The sequence below is a fragment of the Labrus mixtus genome, chromosome 4 (genome assembly GCF_963584025.1).
Source record: "Labrus mixtus chromosome 4, fLabMix1.1, whole genome shotgun sequence".
Lineage (NCBI taxonomy): Eukaryota > Metazoa > Chordata > Actinopteri > Labriformes > Labridae > Labrus > Labrus mixtus.
Window position 1 is genome coordinate 3,288,208 of NC_083615.1, and position 23,014 is coordinate 3,311,221.

The 23,014-nt window shown below is 42.1% G+C and overlaps 1 protein-coding gene across 1 annotated transcript; it reads right to left on the minus strand.

Moving 5' to 3' along the window:
* Positions 1-463: 463 nt before the first annotated feature.
* hgfb (hepatocyte growth factor b) lies at positions 464-20,747 on the minus strand. The gene is made up of 18 exons (XM_061035188.1): positions 20,560-20,747; positions 19,008-19,167; positions 18,622-18,734; positions 17,854-17,968; positions 16,002-16,150; positions 14,013-14,133; positions 12,813-12,931; positions 9,942-10,107; positions 9,700-9,833; positions 8,760-8,853; positions 7,541-7,671; positions 6,764-6,793; positions 5,917-6,022; positions 4,359-4,433; positions 3,965-4,114; positions 3,757-3,863; positions 3,244-3,386; positions 464-2,737 (listed from the first exon to the last, which is right to left on the minus strand). Exons 1-18 carry the CDS (start codon positions 20,624-20,626, stop codon positions 2,558-2,560), a joined length of 2,160 nt encoding a protein of 719 aa, XP_060891171.1. The 5' UTR covers positions 20,627-20,747; the 3' UTR covers positions 464-2,557.
* Positions 20,748-23,014: the final 2,267 nt, after the last annotated feature.

The following is a 23,014-nucleotide window of genomic DNA, read 5'->3' on the forward strand; positions in this document are numbered from 1 at the left end:
CACACACACACACACACACACACACACACACACACACACATAAACATACAATCATATTCCCCAGATATCTGTCACTCCATGTGGTTCAAATCCTGAATGAGGCGCCTGCAGAATACTTCCCTTCAGTGAAAGTATTTGATCTAGAACAGCTACAAGGGGGGGGGGGGGGGGGTGTAGGTGTGTAGGTGTGTGTGTGTGTGTGTTTGTGCATGTAACTAGATGGGGCTGGGGCTTTTAATGTCATGTGTGAGTTCTTGTGAGAGAGAGAGATTAGCAAGATTACCGAGACATGTTTGTAGTCTTTGTGCTGCTGTGGTGCCATCTACTGGCGGGGAAGCACAACAGTCCTGATTTAATCAACACAGCAGGCACGACGAGGAGCCACCTCTGATTTGCAGATTTGCAATTCTAAACTCTCAAAATTATAAAAAAAAAGTGACATTTTAAAATACAAAAGAACTTGAAACTCATAGATTTAAAAAAAAAAAAACATTTAATATAGTGACAGACATTATTGAACATTTCAAAATAATTATAAAGTGTTAATAATCGAACACTTTCGGATAAGATGACACTTTATAATGAATGTATATAATACAGAGGAACATTAAGACATTACTGTACAACCTGTAGAATATAGCAGCTTGCAGCATCTTTCAGCGCTCACACAACCACACACACACTCACTCTCACTCTCACAGACATAATGCAGTTTTAATAAAAAGCTATCTCAGTCATTTACACTACCAGAGGAGCTGTGTTAATTTGTTTCAATGGCCGTTAAGGAGCCACAATTACAGACAATGTCGCGACAAAGAGAGTCTCTTCTTCTTCTTCTCCCCGACAAAGTTTGAAGTGACAGTCTTTGTGACGCTTATATCCAGAGTGGATTGGAACTGGAGGTCCGCCAAGGTCTGAGTGTGGGGAGAGGATAATTCATTCAGCTCCTGCTCCGACACTAAGACACACACACACACACACACACACACACACACACACACACACACACACACACACTTCTGCAGTTGTAATTTGACATACTGACACTGCTGCAGAGAAAATGCACAAAAGCAGATTCACACACATACCCACACTGACACTGAATCAAAACATGAGTTCAAGGAAATATTTGGTTTTTTCAATGTTACATGTCCTGCTTTATTCAAATCCTATAAGGCCTTATTACTAGCTAAGCATTCCTTCAAAACTACACAGAATGCAAAGAGTATGTATACTCTAAACAGTCATGTGTTGACTTTAAAATCCTGAAAAGCTAAATGGAATTTTGATTTGGTGTTTCCATACTGCCGAAAACAAAAAACTAGGCCGAAAGCTGAAATGCAGATTGTATGTACAACACTGTACATCATTAATACGCCGAACACGACATCACCGCTCTCTTGTCATAGATCTATAAGACCCAAATCAGCTTAAGAGTGTCACAAATACACTCATTAAAATACTATGTACAGTAAGAACCACTTTTATCCAAGCCCCCTTTAAGATGCTTGGAGCTGGGTAAAGAGTGCCCCTTAACATTGCCCTATACCTCTGGATGGTTTTTCTAAGTGGCCCATTGATGTACTCGACAGAGGGGGAGCTTCTGAACCACTGCACTTTGGTGTTCAAAAAAACGTTCAAGTAATGCCAGGAATCAAGAGTATTCACATGCACACATATCACTCGGGTGAATCTGCTACCCAAAGGAATGAAAGTAACAAAAAAAATGCCTGGTTTGCTCCGAACTCAACCCAAGATAAACATGTCCTTGTTACTGTCACGTATAACGTTTTAAAGGGATACTTCACCCATTGAGACATGAATCTGTATTGACATTGGGTCATATATGTAGAAATGTGAAATACATTTTGAAGTTGGTGCCTTCTTGGCTGAGAAAAGGCAGAAAGTGTCTTTTTGGCTCATGTGGATGAAAGACACCAAATCCCAGAATGCACAGCACCACAGGCCACACCCACTAAGGTTCTCTAGTTCAGAATCAGAATCAGAAATACTTTATTAATCCCAGAGGGATAGGTCTGTAGCTTCAGTGGTCGAAAATATCAGGAACTAGCGTTGTAGTTTCACCCCGCTAACCGTAACAGCTTCCGATGACGCAAAATGACGATATTTGCGTCACTGGAAGCTCCTTTTCAGACTCAGAAATACAAAGATTTCCCTTCTCAGTGGAAAATGAGGGCGGGATGCACGACCATTCAAAAATACTACCAGGTTTCTAACGATACAAAGATTAATGCAAATGTGTGAAGTATCCCTTTAAATGGTCCCTTCTTTTACCATTAGCTGCTTTAGCAATCTATATCCTATGTCTAAGATATGAATGGCATCCACTTTTACTCTTCATTTGACCACATGGTGTGTTCAAGTCTTACTTCACAGTGTTTCCTTCGATCAGATTCATTATCAGTCTGTGGGAAATGTAGATATGAACAACATAGAAAAACCATGTGTCCTGAGTGTACTGCTGGGTTTACATAAGGTAGCAGCTCTAGGTTTGTTTAGTCCCCATGGAGAATGTCTTTGGTCCTTTTTGAAGTCTCTAGATGGTCTCCGGGTTGGGGTAGTATCTGAAGACCTTGTAGATCCACTGCGTGTAGAAGGGCACGTTGATGAAGATGCCAGGCTGGTTGGCGCGGGCGCAGCCTCTGCCGTGGACGCTGACTCCCACAATCACCCTGATGTCGCCGTCCTGACAAACGAGAGGGCCGCCGTAATCCCTCTGCAGAAGAAAACAGATTTTTTCTTGGTTTAGTGGTTGACAAGTGGCTATCATTACTGTTTCACGTTTAAAGAAAGCATTTTTTTTTTATGCTCTCAAAGACAGCCAGCACTACACCATTTGTGAACATGGACAGCTTTTTTTCCAGAGCTATACACCACAAGCACAAGGCTTTGATCGCTGATGAAATGTATTGCAACACTCTCCAGCTGCTCCATTTTCTACAGACTGAATACTAAGCCTACGGATTCTAAGAACATGTGTCTACGATGTGAAATCCAACCGAGCTTTTGAGGAGCTGATGCTTCACCCTGAGAACAATTATGTGTTCTAAAGGGTCTAACGCTCTATTCTTGTTTACCAACAGAGGACAGAATTCTCCATGTGAATTCTCAGTCTGGAGTGTTTATTCTGAGCGCTGTTTTTTTTAACAGTTATTCGCTTCATGCTTGAATGCTGAGAAGCCCCTCATTAAGGAAGATAATTATGAAAGAGTAACAGTTTACCTCACACACTCCCTCGTTCCGTTTGCCTCCTGCACAGATCTTGGTGTTGGTGATGTGAAGGCTCCCTCTGTGCATCTCTCTACACCTTTCGTTGTTGACGATGGGTAGGCTGACCGCCTTTAGTACGTCATCATGGCCAGTGCCTGCAAGTGTTAAAAGATTGCATTTTTAATTACCCATGTTTAGACTCCTACGTTTGGCACAATCTGAGCAAAGAGTGGGGGAAGTCTGAATGTTCTTGCAGAAATCATAGCACATTCAAACGTTTCATTTTGTGCATAGAAAGCCACCCAGCAAGAAGGACTGACCTATGGTTAAAAAAATAACAGGCCTTAGATTTAGGGTTACAATATACATTTCACATCCACCTTTATAAAATAATTTCATGAAATGATATAGATCAATCCAAGACTGCTGAAGGAGAAATCCAATATAAAAGCAATATATCACAAACCTACAGGGAACGTATGAATACAACATCAGCAGTTATTGTCCAATATAGAATATCATTACCTTTAGTTTCTCCCCAGCCGTACATTTTACACATTGTTCCTTCTGGGATTGAGCACCCAGCCACAGGTAGCTGAATTGTATGAACATTGTCTGCTGGAAGGGCAGGCCTGGACAGAATGAATGAACACATACAGTAAAAAAAACAAAATCAAAAATGCACACAAACATATGACAATGTATCTGTGAGATGACTTTCCCAGGTACTCACTTAGACAGCCTTATGAGGGCTAAGCTGGAGCCCTCAGGACCACATATCACATGAGCTATGCTGACTTCCTGTCTCATGGACCAGTCGGGAGCGCCGTCTCCAATATCTGAGACTCCTAACCACACCCGATACTCGCTGAGGTCCGGAACACTGGACAGGCACAAGGCGAGAGTTAAAACTTAATAAAATAGCTCACTTGCCTTGCACAGATTGATAGGTACATACTGCAGAGAGCTGCTTAGGAGGTTGTGCTTCAATAAAGAGAAAAACATATCAAACTACAAACATAAATCTTACACTGTATACACTAAGGGTATAACAGACCATAAACTTTCGAGCAATGGGAATTTTAGGGAAAGAAATGACATTAACAGAGAGCGAGCAATGAAGTTACCATGAGGAGAAGCACTGTCTGTCAGTGAGCACCCATTCCTCTCGTATTAGTGAGCCTCCACACCAGTGCATCGACCTAAAGAGAGGGCAAAGTAAAAAAATAGATATATACATCAATGACTTATTTAGGACATCGATAGTTTTAAGTTACCATGAAATAGTCTGGAATTCACATCAATGATATTCACCAAAAATGTTAGATGATGTAGATATAAGGTAGTAATGCAGTACAATGTATTAATCAACGTATGGCTGTTTGAGTGTACTGTGTCATGTTAACTGTTCAGATAAGAGAATTTAAAGACTGACAGAATTCTAAAAAAAAAGGTTAAAATTTTTTTATTTGTGACTATAAGATGCATTTAAAGTCTTTGTGTGATTTTTCACACTTAAATATAATATAAATCAAGTATATCCTCTGAAAATAACTTTGTGAGTCATGACTGTCTACAATGGGTGTAACACCCGAGTCCCACTGTCTGTGATGTTTTCAGAGTTTTCAGAGTCCTATCTTCAGTTTGTTTACATCGCCCGGACGGCCGGCTGACTCCTCCCCTCGTGTATAAAAGTTGTTTAATTGAGGGACTAGAGAAAAGAAGAATAACATACTGTACTCACTGCTTAACTGTGTTTCTAGATCACGCTCATTTCAGGTAAATTTACATGCAGTGTGAAGATACGAGCATAATAAAGAGCGCTAGCATTAGCATGCTAACACAACAATGAACCACGAGTTGTTTTGGTTTCATGCTGGTGCTTAAGGGCGACATCTGCTGGATCAAAAAAGTAGCACATAAAGCCTAATAAAAAGCCAAGGTGGGTTCTATATCTCTGTGATGCTATGTATGACCATAGCATGTACAAAACATGGACACAATCTCAGCCACATCACTCATTTTTTACTCTCCTGAAGCTGAATTATTGGAAATGCTATCTCCACCTAACTCTCGATCAATCTAGAAACAGGCAAAGATGTGGAGTTGAGCAGATCTTAAGCCTCCTGGCAAATGGCTACAATGTGCCTACCTGTCATTCAACTTAGCAATACTCCATGTTATGCAAATGCAGCCTTCTTAAAATCCAAACGGATGCATCATGGAAGACTTTTAAAAACTTCCCCCGTACAGTTATTACAAACTGAGAAATGAGCTAGAGACCAAACCACAAATGTGCATTTTAATATGGGACCTGATGGGGATTCTTTGACTTTTGTAGCCGGCCTCAAGTGGACACTCAAGGCACTGCAGTTTTTACTTTTCAACATTGGCTTAATATTTTCCACACCAGAGGATGCAGCGTGCATATGAACAATAAATATTTTCCATCAAGGCTGCAACTTTATGTAAAATCATAGAAAAATCCACCAGATTTGCACATTTTAGACCATGAGGCATTGTAGGATTCCCTCTGAAGGGGCATTTAAACCCTTCACGAGAATAAAAAAAAAGGGGGAAACAAATTCCCCTGAAATTTCTAAAGAATTCAAGTCAGCATTCTCTACTGTTCTCCTTCAGTGGAGGAGGACAAAAATGTGCCAAATATGAAATGCATCGCCATACCCTTTCTGTATGCTGACCATCCAACTGCCGTCAGATATGCCCACTGGAGCTCCTCCAACTATCCTGGTTCTTTTATGGACAAAGCACCCCACAGAGGACAGCTCACCTGTAGAGAAGGTTACAGAAAAAACAAACATACACACACACACATATATATTAAATAATATATTCCACTGTGAAGTTTACAGCAGTATGTAACAGGACATGCATTTACATGCACAGGCAGATATATAATTTAATGGTGAGTTATTGTTTACACGGATAAAATACAAGAGGCACTTGAGCTGCCTAATGAGCCCATATAACAACCATTGCAGTATACAAAACATAACCCATACACTAATGAGGCTATTCATTAAGGTGGTAAGTGAGACTGTTTATGTATCACATGGGTGTAATTTAAACTCCTTATGTAAAGTGATGAAGGGCTATATCTTATGTACTTGAGTTATTATGTGGAAAGAAAAATGCACACACACTGCACACACACACACACACTTGTTCTGTTTATACACACAACTGCACAAAAACAGATGCCCCCTTGACAATTTTTTATTTTTTTTGTACATTTTTCATTTTTTATTTAAATTGTACTGTGTTCACTTTTTTGTTTACAGTCTTTGCTCTTTGCTGCTGTAACAATGTCAATTTCCGCGTTGTGGGATAAATAAAGGATTATCTTATCTTATCTTATCTTAAAATAATGTAGCGCATCATGTGGCATAAGAGAGCTGGAGACCAAATAATAATTAATAAAAACATTAAAACAATCACAGGCTTTCAAATACAGATCAGAAACTGAGCCCCGCACAAATACAAACAGACGGAGCAGCTGACAGATACTCACCAAGAGGAATGGTGTTCTGAGAAGAGTCACCTGCAAAGACGAGAAGAGAGAAACACATGATTAGGCGTTATTTACATTTTCAGGTAAAGAGGCAACCTCACATTGAGGTGTAAAAGTTCTGGTTTCATATCAAAAGCAAAACCAATGATTTAGAAAATAAATAACCTTAACATCTCTTGATCACAAAAGCTTTGAGTGCAAAACCAGACTTGTGATGGTAAGTATGGGAAATGTTTATTTCAAACATGCAGAACTAGTGTCAGGTCTTTTATTAGCTGGTACAAGTCTGGTTTAAATATACAATTTTATTGGCCAGACTTACTTTAGACACCAACGTCAGAGAAACACAACGCCACTAACACAGAGTAATGATCAAAAACAGGCAAACACACACACACACACACACACACACGCACACACACACTCAAGAGCCACATGTGGGAATGGTTAGAAAGAGCTCTTCCCTGTCTTCCGGATGAGTTGTGAATCTCCTTTAAGACACACAGTGACCTGTCAGTGTAGACATATCTACACAGTGGACATAAAATCTGTGTGTGTGTATGTGTGTGTGTGTGTGTGTGTGTGTGTGTGTGTGTGTGTAAGTGGGACACACCACAATATAGTGTGCAAACAAATCCACAAGCTCTGCCCGAATAGAAAATCCTGAACAATTTTTCGATTTCTCAAAGTCACCTGGATTTTTTTTTTTTTTTTTTTTTACTCGCTGTGTTTCTATTTCTGATTGTGTTTATTGTTGAAGGTATTGCATGCACTCACATGGTTTGACATTGCAGTAGTCCCAGGGAATGGCAGAATTGTTGGAGTAGCACCAGGGACCATGTTTGTCCTTATCAGGGTTTCTGCAGTAGTTTCCCTCCAGCCCGGCCATCAGCATTCCCCTCTCACCACTGAACAAACACACAGACACACACAAAAAAAAAAAAGATCTAACAACTCATTCTCTCCCGTCAAACGCTCAACATGCTAGAGATTCATTTTAAACATAATGTGACTTTTTTAATTTACTTTTTGCATATGCCTCTTTGAGAAAAGAACTTGGCACCTGATGAAAGCAAAAAAGTATTTGTCTGCGATTTATAACTATTAAGCCAAACTAAATTAGTCAGATACGATCTAGACAATCAAAACTGCACAGCTGTGTAGGCTCTGTCTCTGTGGACAAGATAAGAAGGTGATCTGCAGCGAAATTACTCACCGAGACAGAATGCACCCACCTACACTCAAATGTATTAAATGTGCTCATGCAGAAATATCCCACACGTGAGAATTGTAAAACCGCAAACAGAGCTCGTTCCCACACTGAATTCAAAGGGGTTATATGGTATGGGGTAAAAAGGGAAACAGAAGAGGGAAGCTGGGTACCAAAATCACAAGCGATCCTTAGTTTTTCAAATCTATGTTTGGATAATGTATGTATTATTTCTAGCATCTAGCAAAACAGTCAGCACTCAGTGTGACTCACTAACCCTGACCTTTGACCCCTGGTGCAGGAGCCAAGCAGTGCAGCTGATTGGCTTTGAAGTGTTCCCTACAAAGGAGGAGTTTGGGGTCATAGGTATAAGTGTATATCCCCCAGCCAACTTATCACTGGGAGTCATTCCAGCTGCGTTAGGTCATCAGGTCTCCAGCCATTAGGAGATGCTAGAGATGCTAGTCACGGCACCCTTAGGGGCCGTTTTCTCCTCTGAGAAACTTAGAGACCTGACTTGATCAGCTGACGGCGCTGAAACGACATCTTCCTCCTAATGAAACGTGTGAAGTGTGCATCTCTTCTGCTCATTATCAGTGGTTTCTTTTGATTCAGCTTTTCATACCTCAGTTAGACTCTCTCTGATGAGTTATGTGCGGTTGGGTTGTTTGACATCTTGAGCTCGTCTAACAGTTTAATGATGAGACAAGTCTGTTTTCTGCATCATCCTGGAGTTTGGGAAAGTTATTATAGGTCAGAAAGAAAAAAGAGATCTAGTAGGCCGACCTGGTGCTGTGGTCTCTCCAGGGAGCACAGGGCAGGTTTGATCTAGTCCTCGACAGCTCTCCTTGGTAATTCTCTCCAAAGCCTTCATAGCAGTCTGTATTTGGACAAGAAGGGGACACAAGATGAGACGGGTATTCTTCCTACTTCATGTCTGTACAAAGAAAATGCTTTTTCCCTTTTTTCTTTTTTTTTTAATTAAACACAATAGGCTGTGCTAAATAATGTAAGCTCTGTAGCCATCACAACAATAGTTTGTGCAGTCTTTGCCGTGAAGTATCGCTGTAGAAAAAGAACAAAGAAAACAACCCGAGGTGTAGTCAATCACACAAAGAAAAACTTCTCGCTATTGTGGTTGCAGCTTGAATTGGCAGAACTCAGAAGCTCTCCTTTGAAAAACACATAAATACGATTTTTAAACTATCCGTCACCCTGCACCTAATTTTACATGTGGGAATGTATTCAAACCCCAAAAAGGGTAGACCACAACACGACCACCGAGAGATTTTATAATCCCAGTGCAAGTCCAAGTAATCTCAAAGACATATCCCCCAGAAGATCTCTTGGGGCATTTTGCATTTGTGCACTCAGCCATTGATCTACATCTTTGCCTTAAAACATCTCATGCTACCCAGACAAGAATCCCATCCAGCACTAATCCCTCCACTCCATCTTCCCCTGTCCAGTAAGACCTGACAGTCTGTGACGTTGAGCGGCTGTCAGAGTTGGTTAGTGTGAGACATGGTGGTCAGTTCCCACAGTCTTATAGGACTACAGATCTCCGCAGGGATACAACACTGGGGTTACAAGCCAATATGAGCGGCTACAGGGTCTCATGTGAACTCAGCTGTCTACAAAATATGAAAATGCTGAATTATTTCTCTGCTTCAGAAGAAGAGAAAAATCCCGTTTTGATTGTTAAATAAAGCCATGAGTTTCTCACCACTGACAGGCTTGTTTTGGGTGCCGCACTGAACGATGTTGGTGCAGGGCATCGTGCGGACTCTTGGGTCCGTCGTGAAGCACCAGGGGAGTTGTTGGCCATCTGGATTGCGGCAGTAGTTTTCTCTCAGGTCTCTGGAAAAAAAAAACAGGGAAAGTCATCCAGTAATCTATGCAGAGATAAACGCATGCAGGTTGACAAGCTGAGTGTGTGGCTGTTTTTAAAGCGATAGTGAGACTCACTTGCAAGGGTAGGCTTCAGGTATGAACGTGTGGTTATGGGGATACTGGGAGTCCCAGCGTTGGCAGGTCAGGCCGGTGGGCAATATGTCCACTGTCCCCCTATAACTTTCTCCTCTGCCCTGGTAACATTGCGTGGTTTCAACCAGATTGCTTTTCGGAGATGTTTCTGTGAAAGAGCAAAAGAATATGAAAAATCAATAAAATGCTGAAGAACCCCTCAGCAGGTAACAACCAGATACTGTAGATATTAAATGGACGAAGCCTGAGTGACGTTTAAGCCATCTGTTACGGGGGGGGGGGGGGAGGGGCTCCAGAGGCTCATCGGCAGCTTAACTCTCAGTCGATCTAACGACAGGCTGAGAGCTGGAGCTGAGGCAGGTTTTTAAGTCTGTTGATGAACCGTATCATTTCGCCCACCTGTCAATGATGTCAGCTACGCGCCTTACTATGGATAACACGTATCATTCACAAAATCTAAATGGAGTCATTTAAAAAATAAATAAATAAATAAATCACCCCCTCTACAATATGTGCCCATGATGTCAATAAATAATCAGCCCTATTTCATTTTTCTTGTACCAGGCTGTATACATGTTAATGTGTACTGTAAAAACTGCTTTTTTGGCTGTGGTGTGTATGTGACTTCCAGGATTCCTGGAGCCAGCCTCAAGTGGACACTCGATGAACTGCGGGATTTTGCACTTCTGCATTGGCTTCATTTTTAAAAAACTTGAGGTTGCTGCTTGGTTACAACCCTATAGTATGAGGTTTAATATCGACAACTTTCAAAATAACCGAACACCTATATTTAAGACACATACAGAAAACTTAAGGTAGCAAAGGATTATATTTGTGCTACAGTAGGTCATTCCCAAAAATCTACTCCATCCTGAATTTTCAGGTTCAAAATAGAAAAAGAACTTGGAATATAAGCTGCAATTTGGACAGAAAAAGCTGAGACTCACATAACTTCCATGTCTGGATGCAATTGATGGAGATATGTGGGAAACTATAATTAAGAAAAATGATGATCTGCAGAGAGGGTTGGAAACGAGTAAACTACAAAGAGTTTAGGTAAACTGGCTCCACTTAAACATTGGTGAACCACATCACAATACATGTTTTTTCTATTCCCCCTGCCCTTCTATTATTGCTTCCCACTCAAAAAAACATAATGCGGAGGTCTCCATCCCAGTCGTAAAAATCACACATAGCAGGATTTTATCTCCCCACTGTTAACACCCAATGTTCCAAACTGTAATTGACAATTTGCACGGATAAGGAGTGGTGCCCAGAATGAATTGGCCTGAAAATACCACTGTGTCTGGACTCGCAGGTCTTTAATGTGTTTACATTTGAGCTGCAAATACTTCCCTTATTTCCCTATCTGGTTTATATCAGGGGTTTTTGTAGCACATACATTATGAAGATAATTATAAACAGTTGGAGATATTCACAGAGGAGACAGATTTAATGTCTTTACCACCTGCCTTCCACAAAACGGCCCGCTCATTGGGTTTGACTGACAGTATGTTAAGGCTGATCTGGCCAAAATTAGAAGTCTAGGCAGTGAATTTTTTTTTTTTTATCAGCTCTACTTTTTTTCAATAGAAGGGCTGTTAATTAAATTGGTGTTGTTTCATTGGCCTGAACCTTTGTGTCGGACCGCAAATGATCAACACTCTAAACCCGACATTTTCAATCAGTGCGTCTAAAAATAGATACGCACTAGTTGTGGCGGTAAACAAAAGAGCAGGCTTTGACAAAAGAACACTTTGTCTCTCTCCGTCTCCAGCTCTCCCCTCCCTGCCTTTTTTTTTTTTTTTTTAGATTATTAGACTAACTGGGTCGTAAAGTAAAAGTTGGTTGGTTCCCATCAAACTCCCAAATCAGAGTCGGACAGAGAGTAAAGAGACACACCAAGAAAAAGATGCAGACAGTGCAGGATGGGAGACAGTTTTTTTTTAGAGGGGGGTGGGGGGGAAACCAGGTGGGGAGCGGTGAATCACAGGGTCCACATGGAGGAGTGCCATCTAGTAAACATGGTGCCAGGACTGCAGATGATTGTAGCAGGCAAAACAGGCCCAGTCACACACTCAGGAGAGAGATGCATAGCCCAACAACAACACGCTCTCAGTTTCATGTTCAACAGGACCACAGTGGCTGTTTCAGTGACTCATCATCACTGATCACAGGTTAGATCATACACTATCTGCTGCTTTACTACAAATGTACAGACAAACAAAAACAGATGTTACACAAACACCAAGAGCACACACACATCCATCACACATAAGAGGTGTAATGAAAGCAGTCTGCTTGAAGTGTGTGTGTGTGTGTGTGTGTGTGTGTGTGTGTGTGTGTGTGTGTGTGTGTGTGTGTGTGTGACCCTGGGTGTTGTGTCTGTGTGTGTAACAAGAGGTTAATGTGGAGCAGTCACCGAGCCCTGTGCAGTTTGACTCCCGCACATAAGAGCTGGCATAGAACAATAAACAGCAGGTCAGTGGCGCAGGGGGAAATAAACATTCTGGCTATTAGAGAAGACATAACAGAGAGCCAAACCTAAGGGGGGGGGGGGGGGGGGGGGGGGGGGGGAGTCTGTGTGTTGATGTGTGTAAGAGTGTGTGTGTGTGTGTGTATTCTACAGCACCGGCTAATGATGGGGAGAGGAATTGTTAATTAGAGGAACGGGAAGTTGTACATTTTTGTTTAGTCAGTAACACTTTAAGGGGCCTGTACAGAACACAAACACCCCAACGCACAAACATGGATAGACTTCCACTTGTGTATGACACAACCATAGACACACACACACACACACACACACATGCACGTACAATCATGTACAGACATCCACTTGTGTATGCCTACCACAAACTTTGATGTCACAGTACTCCCAGGGTGTGCTGGGGTCGGTGGTGAAGCACCAGGGTCTGTGGCGTCCGTCTGGGTTCCTACAATAGTTGTCATCCAGGCCTTTGTCAGGATACCTAATAAAAAACATGCAGAATTGTAGTTTTTTTAGCAGCTTTATTTGAGTGAAAAAGTGAAACAAAAACGGTGTCACAATGTGGCTTACCCCATAGCATAACTCTCTGAATTGAGGATATGTATAACAGATATGTAAAAATTGCATCATTTAACCAACCATCACCATAGAGAGAAAAATAAGGAAAAACATGTTTCCATTTTGGGTCTGAATCCCTCGGAGAACAGTGTAGAGTTTAGGGATAATTCACCATTGCATGCAACAGAAGCATTAACAACTGGAATGGTGCAACAAGGACTCCATCTGTGAATCTGCTTAGCTCTCGGTGAAAGGAGGGAGAGATAATGGGCAGTACAACCACAGGTGCTCTACCACAGCAAGTCAACCCCAAAAAAGACCCTCATCCCTCCAGGCGTCCAGCCCCCACGAGGTGTGCAGCATCAGGTCTGTGGGACCCTCTCATTACATTAGTGCCTATGAGCAGTCTGGGACCTCGTTCACACAAACACCGGGATGATTAAGGATGTGTTAATGAGTCCCATACTAATCCAGACCACCTGCCATACGACTGGCTTACGACACAGACACATGTGCACACTGCAGACACACACACACACACACACACACACACACACACACACGCACACACACACTTACACAAAGAGATCATGTAAGGAATACTAATGCAGGCAAAAAAAAATATAGCCTCCCTTAAATAGGTATAAGCTTATCTCACGGCTGGACATTTGTTTGCTTTACTGAGAGCTTAAAGGAATTTGGGCCAATTAAGTTGGATTGAAGAGTTTTCCCAGCAAAGTGCTGCTAAAAAACACACAATTACAGTCTGGATTGTGATGGCACACTTTCAGGGAAAGACTCCAGATCACTTAATCTGTAGAGTTAGTGCACCACAGCCCCACTTAAAAAAAAAAAAAAACCTTGTCAGTTCATTGAGTATGCTCATGCGTTTCACTGTAAAATTACATACAGTTTATCTGTGTGTGTGGTCTTAATAGTGATTGACCATGTGCGGTTTTAGTGTGATGCAGATGCCTGTGTGTCTTTATTTGTGTGTGTTATACCTCTTGGGTTGGTACAGGTGTTTGTGTGGTCCGTCCAGGTCCCAGCGCTGGCATTCCTTTCCACTTTCTGTGTGGTCCATTGGTCCTCTGTAATCTTCCCCGTTACAGGACGTACACTCAACTACGCAGCAATGACACACAAACAGAGCAACGTCTTAAGAGAAACTAAGAATTGAAAAAAAAAAAAAAGTCAATTTGCCTGTCTTTGTTGTACCTGTAACACATTCCTCCTACCACAAAAAAAGTGTACTGTTAGGACTTTTTAACCGGTTATGGAACAAACTCAATGCTATTATATGACCTACAAAAGCAAACCAGACAATCTGTAAAAAAAAACCAAAAAAAAAAACATCGGAACATGACAAAACCATAATACAGCTCACGGTCCGAAAGAGCCTTTGTTTGTTTGTTTGTTTGTTTACCTTTACCACCAGAAAGTTTCACTTTAGGCAGTAAAAAGGAGGCAGGATGAGATTTTCAGTCGAGAACACCGTGCCCATACACAACAGGATCAGCAAAGGTATAAAGCATCCTATTTTCACAGGGTTAGCCAGAACACAAAATTGAAGTTCTGCATAGTTATTTAAAAAAACTGAACAAGAAAATTCCCATTATGATGGAGATATAAGAACACTAAATGTTATGATGGAGAGCAGAGAATGATAGTGCAGTCACAGATTGGAACAGAGTATATCAGAATGGAAGTTCCTGATTTTCTGCCCTAAAAATAATTATACAACACTTGCTAGAAGCTCCAGTAAAACTTAAACGATCTCCCTTAGGGTTAAGACATTAAAACACTACACTTCATCTATGGAACGACATATCATTAGTGTCGCACTGATGAAGCCGTGGATCTCTTTGATGTAGCGAGGGCACCATTTGTTGCGTGGTAGTGCACACAGTCTAGTGTAAACAACAGAGAGCATGTGGATGAGGACCAGATGTTTATGAGTCCACTGTTGTCATGACCGAGCACATTTTAACCAACTGGCTGCATGCGCATGTGTGTTTACCAACAACATGGTCGCATGTATGGGTGTATGTTTCCTATTAACACTGGACAATTTCTGGAGAAAACACGTCTGGTTATTTTCTTTGGAATGCTCGTACAAAAAAAGAAGTAATCACTGCTGTCATAACTAGTGATTACCTGGTGAAACAGCATGTGTGAGTCTTTAGGAGCCCGTGTGAATATCCTGTCTGATCGAACCACAGCCCTGGTTCCTAATTCCCATGACGCATTATCATACATATAGTGTAAAATAGACCTCTCTGACAGCATGTATCCCCATGGGATTAGATAACAGGGGTCCTTATCATCCACCCTGTTCCAGGAGACATCAGCGCCTCACAGTAATGTGTGTGTGATATAACATTAAAAAAAAAAAAAAAAAACGCTGGGAAAAGTAAATATCTAACTTTTTACTCATTACTCAACAAGTCTCCTCCTCTTTATGTGCTCGGGGGTTGAATGAAACAGCTAACAGTTTATCTGTAAGGAGACGACAGGGGGATAAATATCCTCCAACATTCCAGCTCTGTCCTCTTTTAGGTTCAAGTCACTTACAAACCCCTGAACCTGATGCAATGAGAGAGGACAGCATAAACTGAACCACACACCTGGAAACAGCTGCAGCTGGCTACAGCAGGAAACCCCCCCTCCTCCCCTTACACACACACACACACACACACACACACACACACACACACACACACACACACACACACACACACACACACACACACACACACACACACAGGTAGAGAAGAGCACAGTTACAGCGAGCTTTGCTTCGCCCAAAGATCTGTGTCATCGTGTAATTTGCTGCAGCTCATTTCAGACCATCAAGCCTCAATTGGAGAGGCAATTTGCAATGTGAAATGGACATTATTTTTCAGATAAATGCGTGCTCAGATGGATACATAACCTTTTATCTGTGTGTGTATGTATGTGTATGTGCATGAATCTGTGTTTGTGTGGCCCACCTTGTGAACACTGAGGTATGCCACACTCCTGGTGTCTGAGGTGTGGCCGGGGGTCGGTGGTGAAGCACCAGGGGCCGGCGGTGGAGTTGTCTGGGTTGCGACAGTAGTTTTCCCGGAGGTCCTTCTTCCTGAACCTCTTGGACGTGAATCTGTTGCAGGAGCAGAAAGAAACGCAGTTACAAAAACAGACACATGCACCACGATTGGCTGCCAAATACCTCAGCTGACAAGCAGAGCAACCTTTTTTTTTTTTCGAAAAGAAAAGAAAAACACCCAAGGCCACAGTTTGTTGAATCACCTACGCATTTTGTGAGCGAGCCGTTGCTTTACCTGCCCGTTTGAAGCGACCAATTGGAAAGTAACAAGTATACAGAGGTTATACAGATGGCAAATCTGACTAAAATCAAATATGAGTAACAAGGTTAATGAGTTGAAGCAATGTTAGTTTTCCATGAGGCAGGTTCTGAACGTCGTGTAAACACTCCGACACACATGACTCATATCTTCGACATCAGGCGAGCACATGGCCCGCAGTCGTCAGTCGTGATGAGGAACCTGGAGGGCAGACTTTTTTTGTCAAACTGTGTTTTTCCCAAATGATGATGAAAGATTGCGCTAAAGTTGAAATTCAGTCGAAGTGGCTCATGACAGGAGCAGAAATGAAGCTTCCCTTTTCTTCTCAAAATAGCAGAAGAAACCTTTCACAGACGAAAATGCAATGTATGTGTGTATGCATGTGTGTGTGTGTGTGTGTGTGTGTGTGTGTGTGTGTGTGTGTGTGTGTGTGTGTGTGTGTGTGAGTTTCCCATGTCTGTAGACTGACTGATAAAAACATACAAAGTGTCTGGGTTTAATTTCCTTATCTACAGAGACATTAATAGCACTTGGTAAAGAAGGTTCACCACAAACATACACTGCCCTCTTTGATTGGTCCGCTGCTTTGACGTGTGTGTGTGTGTGTGTGTGTGTGTGTGTGTGTGTGTGTGTGTGTGTGTGTGTGTGTCATGTTTCAGGTACTCTGATTGCTGTTAATTGTCTGTACATGATAAACTCGATCTTTGTTTTACTTTCTTTTTTCTCAGTTCTCTTCAGCGTTCTTTGAATCATCGCCTTCAAAGGACACAGAAAATGATCGCCCATGTTCTCTTTTGTTTTTTACAGAGGTGATGGGAAACAACATGATGGTGCATCAGTTTGAAATGTAAAGCTTTGAAAATCCTGTGTTTCGTTTTCTTAATAATGTAGCATCTCCATCCAACAGGAACGGAAGACAAAATACTTCGGTTGGACTTTTTTTTTGTAAAGGATAAATACAGTAATCTTGTTCTTTAGCAGGTATTTTCCTAAAGATCATTGCTAATCCAACGTTGATAATCCTGCAGGAGGCATTGCTTCCCTTTGAATCTTTTGTTTAAAACCCCATTTAATTGTGGGTTTTTTTCAACAGGGAGCTAAATCAGCCAGTATGCCCTTCATATTGAAACATGAGCTTTATCTGGAGTATTTACTTGGGGGATACCTAAAGCTGAACCAAACGGCTGCATATTAGATGTGATCCTAATCCGAGCAAAACACACACAGACGAATACACACAAGCACACCTAGATAAACAAGTAGGGCCGCAGCAGGAAATGATCTGTGACTCTGTAAAGCGTTAGAATGAGGTCAGTTCTGATGAATGACTGCTCCCAGGAGCCTAATCAAGCCCTAATGTATCATACTCGTATACACTTACACACATGTACAGGCTAGCCCCTAAGCTACTAGCTAATAGCATCACAAACAGGTCAGCACTTACGGTAAGAACACAACTTTGTTTGACTTTTGTGGTGAATGTACGTAAGGTTCTCACTTGTGTTCGTGAGGGAAAGGAGAGGCCCATGCCTGGCACAGGATCCCGCTCACTGTCACCGACCTCCGACCCCTGTAGCTCTGACCGGCACCCACAATGCACTCCCGAACATAGTCTGAGAAAAAGAGGCAGAAAGACATTTAAAAAAAAAAAAAAGAGAGAGCAGGTCAATGGGATGAGCAACAACCCGAGTAAAATGTTGTCCACACACAGAGCCAGTAAGGATGATGAAGAAAACAGACAGAGATGTTTCAGCTGTAACATGGAGGGAAAAAAAAAAAGATCTGTTTTCCTAATCTTCCCCAAAAACATTTGGATCCAGTAAAGAGAGGCTGCACAACTCGCATGTTCACTGTTGTGGTCAGTCAAGAGTGGGGTGGTGGGGGGGGGGGTTTCCATCGTTTAAACAAACACCACGTAATGACAGAAAATGGGCCATAATGTGCGGCGACACAGTAAACACGACAAACGTCCTTGCCCTTCCTCGCCTTCCTGTTGAGGGATGATATCATTAAAAGGCTACAATGACCCTGTTAACGGGCGTTTATAGAGATGTAAAAATCATTTAACATGCTCTAAAAACAAACAACTACACTGAAGCCACATTGCTGACTGGACCATGGGGGGGCATTTTTTTAGAGGGTGACATGGGGCGACAACATTTTAGTAAACAAACCCACATAGGCCTATTCCTCCCCCTCCCCCTCCCCCTATTTGAAACCAACATTCAGTTGGTTAAAAAAAAGAAAGGAGAAAAGTGACAGGCACCTTTCTTTTGATAGAGTTGGTAGTTGAAGTCCTCCTCGCTTTGAGCTCCTGGTGAGTTCCTGTCAAACGACAGCCACTGGCATTTCCTGTTTTTATGATCATAGAGGAACGCTCTAGAGAATAAGAAGGAAGATGAGATGGGGGGGGGGGGGAAGTGAAGAGCATAATGGACAGTTTTATTTCAGTGTCTTGAGGCAAAAACACAGGAGTATGCAAAGCAACTTAGTCGCCTGCCAAACAGGATAGGCAACAGTGCATATTACCATCAAACGTATAATTACAGTAATGAACCTGAAAACACCCTCTTAACACCCTTGCAAACTGACATTAATATAGTGGGAGAGTTACAGAAAGGCAAACAGGAACACTGCAGCTCACAGACATACCTGCAGGTGAAGGGGAGTCTCTTGTTGCGACTGCACGCTTTGGCACACTTGGCCATGCTCAGTTTCCTGTTTTTGGTCAGGTGGGAGGAATCAGGAGTCACCACGACCAGACGTATACCATCGGTCTTCTGGTAGTCCTGAAGCGCATTTCTCCTGCCCTCTGAAATACAATTACACAATCAACCACGACAGCGCAGCACTCCCTGCATTGTACAAGTAAAGCTGACAGTCGTCTGCATAGAGTTAAGATCACAATTCACAAGAAACTAGATTATGTTGGCAGTTGATACACAGTCTAGTTTTGTATTATGGCTTGATGGCTCTGCCACCACAGGGAATCCAGCTCAGATGACTTTAATATATCCAAGCTCATCGTTAAAACAGGTTAATCATACTTCATGGTCTTTCAATTTTATTTTACTATATATAGCTTCTGTTATTTTATTTTACATATATGACTAGCATGACTAGCATTGTGTTTCTAATTTACTATGGAAGTTTTCACACACAACACTCACTCAGTCACTCAGTCACTCACTCACTCACTCACTCACACACACAGACAGACAGACAGACAAAGAAATCAGTGCTTTGAATAAGCAAGTGATCTGCAGATTTGGACTCAGACATTTACATTCAGACAGAAACCCATGCCTCTTTCTCCTCCTTTCTCCTCCTCCTGCTTATTCCAACTCTTCCTATTTGCACTTAAGCCGGCGGTATCAACACAGAAAACTGCATCACATGGTGAATTTGTTTGAAAGGTCCCTGGAAAGCTGTTTTCTTATTAATTACTCATCATTTATTCTGTAACAACAAAAAAAAGAAAAGCTTCCCATAACAGAGCTGCCCTCTCAAATTCTGTTATTTGGTTGTTTGGGGGAAGTGGGGAGCATATCATTGTATGTACCGGAGGAATAATGTTTGTCCGTTTGCCAACTTGACCGACTCGGCAGTTTCTCTGCCTGAGTGCCCGCATGCTCAATGAGCCGCGAAATCGCGCTCTGTTAGGACCACAGGATGACTGAACCTCTAATTTGATTGTAATATGGGTCATATCGTGGGACAGTGGGTTGCTTCTTTTTTACTTTAACGTTTCATTTATTCGTCTTGTGATCTATTTCAGATATATATATGTATTGACACGTTGTAGTGCGTGCGTTGTAATGCGCACTGATCAGGTGAGGATGAATAGTCTGGAGGGAGATGACATTAAAAAAGCCCCATCTTAAAGACAACAAAGACAAAAGCATCGTTCTCACCTCTCTAAACTAGCTTTTCCTTTTTTGAAGGATGCATTCTTGCACTGACAGTACATTCTAAACAGCACAACCTTTACTGTGTAAGATGCAAAACAGAATTGATTTATTCTAAAAGGACACATGCATCGTCCTGTAGATCGTAACGAGGTCTGGTCATATAATATTTCAAAAAAGGCTGCAATAAAGTTCCATGAATACAGCTTTCTTTACTCCAGTTTTGCAGCCGCAGCAGCAGCAGCTCAACCAGAGCAGTTGTAAAAAAAAAAAAAATGTTTGTTCGCTTAACTTACCAGAGCAAGAAACGACGAAGAGAGGCAAGAGAAGGGTATAAATCCACATCTTCGCGTTGTGCTGCATCAAAGTTTTAGAGGGAACACAACTAAAACGCTTTTCCGCTGTTCTGTCGGAAAGCGGGCAGGAGATGTTGCTTTCACCACTGTGCGGAGGATGCGTCTCCTCTCTAAGTACTTCTCTCTCTCTCTCTCTCTCTCTCTCTCTCTCTCTCTCCTTCCCTCCCTGCCTCACTCTCTCCCTCTGTTTGCGTGAGTGTGACTTTATCTCTCCCTCTCCCCCTCTCTCTCTCTCCACTCTATCTCTAGCAGGCTCCGCTTCCCCAGTTTTGAGTGATGCACATTAAAGTGACATTCAATATTGCAGAAGTTACAGCGACATGTGTCATCAGTGTATAATTGCAACTGTGCGTTAAAACCCCTTCAAGAATAATAATAATTATCATAGCAGACTGCTTATTTCTCACTCTCTTTCTTCGTCCCCTATCTGTGTGTCCTTCAGTCTAAAACCTAAACCTATTGAACTGACTTTACAATTGTGCAACAACTAGGCTACATACCTTCTCATTTAGCCAATTAGCTTTTGCATTATTGCACTGAGTTGTGCACCATAAGGGACTTTCTTCAAATACAACAGAAACACTAAATCACAGGGATTAGAAACAAGAGGATGTACTGTAATTGTTCTGCTTATTCTGTGTCCATCCCTGTCTCTCACACACAGCCTCACGCAGCAGCATCCCGCTTCATTCTGTGTCTTTTAACACAATTACCGGGCAGCACACTGTGCCGAGTGAAGCAGACATTGGCAGGCACTTGTCCGTGACGGCAGACTTAGTGGGGATGCAGAAGAAAGAAAGGGGGTGTGGGGTGGGGTGGGGGGTGTGTTTATGCTACTTTTCTTCACCCCCCCTACCATCTCAGATAAGAAGTTACTGGTGAGAGGGTGGAAGAGGACAAGATATCTCCTGAGTGTCATCTCTATTTCCAGCGATGACAGCACAAGATAGGAGATGTGACACTTAGCTAAATAGCCATAGCATGCTAAATAGGGGCCCCTTTAAGGTAAAAAAAAAAATCACATTAGTTATCACAGTGAAGATCAGGAGTAACAGCATCATGGGGATTCCCGGTAGTTTTTGTTTTTTTTGCCTCACACCATGTGCACATAACAACCCAGAGGGAAAAGGAGGATAAATATGCAGAAAAAGGAGGCAGGCTCCATCTCTATATTCTCTCTGGTTCAATGAGTAATGCTCCCGTGGCTTCCTGACATGGACCACAGAGTCACTCGCAATAATAAACAATCAGCCATGAGTCAGATACTTTCACTGCTTTCTACAGCACAAGTCTTCTCCTTTTCTTTTAAAGCCTCCTCTACCTGGAAACGCATGCAAAACACCATCGCATTCAGAGCCTGCTTTCTGCCCCTCATCACATTCAACAAACACGCATGCTCACACATAACAAGCAGCAGATGACTGGATAACCTTCACCAACAAAAAAAAAAAAAAAAAAAAAGGCTCTCATCACCACAATCTCATTACTGACTCTCCGAGAAAGGAATCCAGTGGGTGTTTTTCACAGTGTCTGAGAGCAACAGCTTCTGCTAGAAGATGGAAATCAGAGAGAGAGAGAGAGAGAGACACACAGCCAGTAGCCCACTGCTCCCACATACGAGTGCCGTCACCATTCAAGACTCCTGACATCTGTGGCTGGTTATATTGCCAGAAAACTTCATATCTCCATGCAGCTGGTAATGACGGGAGGAAGTTCAGTGGGAGATGGAGATGATATGGAGAGTAAGATGAGAGGAAAATGGCTCGACTGTAAGCAGGAAGGTACAATACGGACCACTGTGCTCCACGCTGCTCGGTATGAGAGCATATTTGTGGAGTGTGTGGATTATTAATAGACTTCCTGTAGATTTGTTTTTTGTGTATTGTGTGAGCCACACAATTGTGTTGTATACTATTATTCCCCTGTGCAATGTGCATGTGTGTAAGTGTCCATATGGTCATGTTTTCATCTGCAGCACATTCGCTGGAAACTCCAGCCTCTCCTCCAGATATCAGTCATGTGACCTTTCTGTACGAGAGATGGATTAAAATGGAAAAATTTGAGATGACGGGAATAAAGAGCAGAATGCGAGTCTCTGAGTGGGACAGGGAGAGATAAGGAAAAGTGGAAAAAGGTCTCTAAAGGAGGAAGTATGAGAGAACAGAGCAGGTATGTCACTCCTAATGAGAATAAGGGGTTTTTGTTTGTGCGTCTTGAGTGTGTGGGTTTGTGTGTGCGGGGGGGGTTTAGTGATGACAGTGGTTGGGCCATGATGCTGTAAACACAGATACTGTGTCAAGAGATCCTCCTTTAAAAGAAAACACACGCTTCCTGTTGTCAGTGTTTTGCGATTGTAGAGTCACTGCTGGTAAGTGAGATCCGTCAACAGTTACAG